General features: G+C 48.1%; 1 protein-coding gene across 1 annotated transcript in view; it reads right to left on the bottom strand.

Moving 5' to 3' along the window:
* Nucleotides 1-4522, bottom strand: part of TM4SF5 (transmembrane 4 L six family member 5) — a 7336-nt gene that overhangs the window by 330 nt on the left and 2484 nt on the right. Inside the window, exons 2-4 of the mRNA XM_015569217.1 lie at nt 729-809; nt 237-373; nt 7-28 (exon numbers count right to left, since the gene is read on the bottom strand). Of these exons, the coding sequence (XP_015424703.1) occupies nt 7-28; nt 237-373; nt 729-809 (240 nt within the window). The remainder of the gene's footprint in view (nt 1-6; nt 29-236; nt 374-728; nt 810-4522) is intronic.

Consider the following 4522-nt stretch of genomic DNA (forward strand, 5'->3'; position numbering starts at 1 on the left):
CATGGTTTGGTTGAGCAAATAAGAGCCTCTGTGGATCCGAAAAGGTCACGTGAGAGACGGAGGTCGCCGCGGAGGCCCCCCTCCCGGTTCCCCGTCCCGAGCACGCGCCAAGGGGGACTTGCAGAGGGCGCATGAGGCCCACGTGGTGGGGGAAGCGCTCTCGAAGGCAGGTCCGGCCCACGTGGGGTGAGGCACAGAATGGGGTAGTGAGGGCGCGAAAACCGGCTAAGCCTTACTCGGTGTCTTTGAAATGGGAGTCCCAAGAGCCGTTCTTAGAGCATATGGGTCCATCTCGGAGCCCGGTCCCAGATACTGAGACGCAATAGATGGCTCCAATCATCCCAAACGCCGAGCAGAAGATCGAGCGCAGCATCTGGACGTGGAGGGGAAGGAAAGGTGAGTCGGCCCCGCCTAGCTCCTACCCCCTCCCCCTATACATTTTCCTTCAAACCCCATTGCTAGGAGTTAGGTTAACCCTAAGAGCCAGCGGCTGCTGAGGTTCATGGGGGTTGTAGTCCCCTCTAATCAGGCCCATTGAGGCCTAAGATTGGGAGGGGGGGGAGGGGGTAATCGAGTTGGGGTAGGGGTAGGGGTAGGGCAGGGGAGAGGTGGATCCTGAGACTGCAGAGCAGCTGGTGTTGCTAGGAAGAGGGGGCGTGGCTTTAGGTTGGCGCTTCCGAGACCGGTTCAAAGACCGATCCTGGATCCCCTCTGAATTTGGATCTTACCCTGCAGCGATTCCCACAGCATCCTGCACCGCAACAGCCCTTGCCCCCTGCCCGGACGGCTGCAATTCCCGGACACAGCACCTATGGAACAAAAGTGCGTGTGACAGCCAGTCCCTCCAGATCCTCCAGGCCTTAGCTCATCGGTGCTAACCTCCTCCTGGAACCTGCCTGTGATGTCCTCAGCCCTTTGGACTGTAGGAAGACCTTATCTATACTTCTCCCGGAGCACTCTCAGGTTCCATTCTAATTTATCATAATTTATGTGACTACTTATTTCTGTCCAAATTGTAGCCTCCAGGAGGGTAGGGCCTAATAATATAGTCTCAATAAATCTTGAGACATGTTCAGTGCCCAATTGAATGGCAGTTAGGAGGCCTGAGTTTAATGCTAACCCCAATGCACTGCACACTCCAGGAATTGGTTCATCTCTAACCACTGAGAAACACTGGCCAGGGCTGTAGGGTCAGTTTTGACCCTCTGGCTTAGCCTGTCTGGTTAGGTCACTTACTGGGAAGCTCCTGGATCCAGACACCTAGAACTGCCTTTTGGGTTTACCAGTTTAGAATGACCTATCTATTTGATATTCTTACTTTTTCAGTCAAAATGTTTCTTTTGTTATCTGAGTTTCCCTGTCTCTCTATCTACTCATCTTAATGAAAAGAGATGAGTAATTGTAAACACAGGAGGAAACATTGAGTGTATAGCTCTAATCTGCTTACTTTTCTCCATCTCATGGCCACTGGCCTAGTTCAAGCCACTATCATCTCTCCTGGGCAACTGCAGTGATCTTCATCCCTCCATCTGATCTTTCTGCATCCACTATTGACTTCCCACTCTCCATTCTCCACAAAGAGGCACAAGGGAGTTTCTTTAAAAGAATAGTTTATTTAAAAATAAAAAAAGAATAGTTTACTGATTAAAAAAAAAAATTTTAGAGAGTGGAGTGTGCAGAAAGGAAAGGGAGAGAGAGAAACATGGATTTGAAAATGCAACATCGATTGGCTGCCTCCTGCATGCCCCCTAGTGGAGATTGAGCCCAAAACCCAGGCATATGCCCTTAATGGGGAAATTGAACCGTCAACCTCCTGGTGCACTGGAGGACATCCAACCAATTGAGCCACACCAGCCAGGGCCACAGGGATCTTCTTAAACCCAATAGGGTATGGAGCAGCTAGAACTCTAATACTTTGCTAATGGACATGGACTTAGTATAAGAGCTTCAGAAAACTCTGGTAATATCTAGTTGCACTGAATATTTGCACACTTAAGAACCAACAGTTTTACTTCTAGGTACACATCCAACAGAAATGCAAACATTTATTCACCTAAAGACATTTTCAGGTATCTTTATGGTAGCCTTATTTGTAATAAACCCAATTTGGAAACTATCCAAATGTCCATCAACAGTCGAATGCTTAAATAAATTGTGGTATATTCACACAATGGAATGCATAAGAAATAATAAACTACAAATACATGCAATAATATGGATGAACCTCACACACATAATGTTGAGCTCAAGAAGCCAGACACAGGTGGCCACACTGTATGAGTCCATTTATATAAAGTGCCAATTAGGCAAAACCAATCTATGGGAAAGAAGCCAAGATAGTTGGGACTGTTGTCAGTGGCAGGTAGTTTCTGGTGGGAGGCACACCTGAGATTCTGGTAATGACCTGTATTTTGAGTGCTGAGTATGTGGGTGTGTTCACTTTGTAAAAATTCACTGAGCTGTATACTGAGGATCTGGGCAATTGTCTGTATGACTTAAAGAAAAGTTCAGCCCTAGCTGGTTTGGTTCAGTGAATAGAGCGTCAGCCTGAGAACCAAAGTGTCCCGGGTTTGATTCCAGTCAAGGGCACATGCCTGGGGTTGCAGGCTCGATCCCCAGTAGGGGTTGTGCAGGAGGCAGCCAATCAATGATTCTCTCTCATCATTGATGTTTCTATCTCTCTGTTCCTCTCCCGTCCTCTCTGAAATCAACAAAAATATATTTTTTAAAAAAAGAAAGAAAAGTTCAAAAACAAGTTTAAAAAGTTCAAAAAAAAAAAGTAACATGTCCTTCAATCATTTTCTGTTGTACTTAGAGTAAAATTCAGATGTCTCCTGTGGCTTTCAAGAGTGTATATATTTGGTCTGGCCTCTGCCTACTCAAGATCTCATCTCATTTAACCTCAGCTGCTCTGGCCACCTGTCCGGTCCTCAGATATGTGAACCTGTTCCTGTCTGGGGCTTTGTACTGTCAGCCACCCTGTCTGCCATGCTGATTCCTTTTGGGGGGGGGAGGGTATGTGTCTCAGTTCAGACATCACCTCATTGAGGCCTTCCTTGAAAACACTATAAGAAGTGGCCCTCGATCTTGCTCTAGGAGCTCTCTATTGACAGACCCTGCTTTGTTTGCTTGATAGTACCTACTCCTATCTGAAATCATCTTGCTCATTTATTTACTTTTTTCAAGTGCCTCTTAAGTGCACGGCTCTGGTCTAGGCACCTGACACACAGCAGCCAGGGTAATGTAATGTACCTGATGTAATGAGGCTTACATTCTTGCTTCTGTGATACCGTGTGTCTCCCCAGTGGGAATGGCAACTTCAGAGAGAGCAGGGACCTTGCCTGTGTCCTCATGGCATAGCACGGACCGGGTGAATAGATTTGAAAAAGCCTTCTCAAGAGGGGGCTTCTCAAGAGTGGAGGTGGGAGCAAGACAGCTGGGAACGAGCATGTTGAGAGGGCATCCTAAGGGATCTCCCCTGAAGCAGGCTGGTTAGATTGTGGGGAGGTGGGATGGTTTAAGCTGGAGAAGAGCATGATGTGATCCTGAGTGAGGGTGTAGGTCTGGGAGGAGTGTGACGTCTCAGGGAGAGTTGAAGTCAGAAGGATGGAGTAGAGTCCAACAGCCATGAATCCATGTGGGATGGGGAGTAGGGGCAAAGACCCCAGAGGGTAAGAGGAGATTGGTGGATACAGTAGAAGAGGTAGACCTATGAAAGAAATAAAGGGGAGATGTCTCCCAGAAAATTTTATCAGTCAACTATCCTGAGAAGTGTGGAACTGTGCTGGGTAGGTCTTTTGTCTTCATCCCATGAAGATATTAAACTAGCTTGACATTCCAAAGTTCCTCTAAATGGGGAGGGAGTTGCAGGATGGGAGGTAGGAAGTCCAGGGAATCTGTGTCTCCCAGTCTCCCCCTTTTCCTGACAGATTCCAGTCTCCAGGAAGATGTGGGGGCACCTTCTTCATCACCCTGACCTAGGTTTGAGTTTATCCTTAGCTCTGAGCACAGAGGGGGCATTCAGAAATGTAGGGTGAGGCCCTAACTGGCTTGGCTCAGTGGATAGAGCGTCAGCCTGAGGACTGAAGGGTCCCAGATTCGATTCCGGTCAAGGGCATGTACCTTGGTTGTGGGCACATCCCCAGTAGGGGGTGTGCAGGAGGCAGCTGGTCGATGTTTCTCCCTCATCGATGTTTCTAACTCTCTATCCCTCTCCCTTCCCCTCTGTTAAAAAAAAAAAAAAAATCAATAAAATATAAAAAGAAATATGCTAAACAGCTTGGTAATAGAGGCAGCACAGCTCAGGTTAGGAACAAACGAAGGCCCAGCCGACTAGCAGAGGGTCCCGTGGCCTCAAAAACAGAGAAGCAGCTTTTGAGCTGAGCCTTGGAAGGGCGCCAGGCAGAGGAGGTGGTGGGCCAAGCAGAGGGGCCAGCATGACTGAAAGAGGGCCAGGGCCCCGCACACAGCAGACAGACGCTCACATTCTGTGAATGAGACACAGCCATGCTTGCTGGCATGG

This window comes from Myotis davidii, unplaced genomic scaffold, assembly GCF_000327345.1.
Source record: "Myotis davidii unplaced genomic scaffold, ASM32734v1 scaffold925, whole genome shotgun sequence".
NCBI classification, from domain to species: domain Eukaryota; kingdom Metazoa; phylum Chordata; class Mammalia; order Chiroptera; family Vespertilionidae; genus Myotis; species Myotis davidii.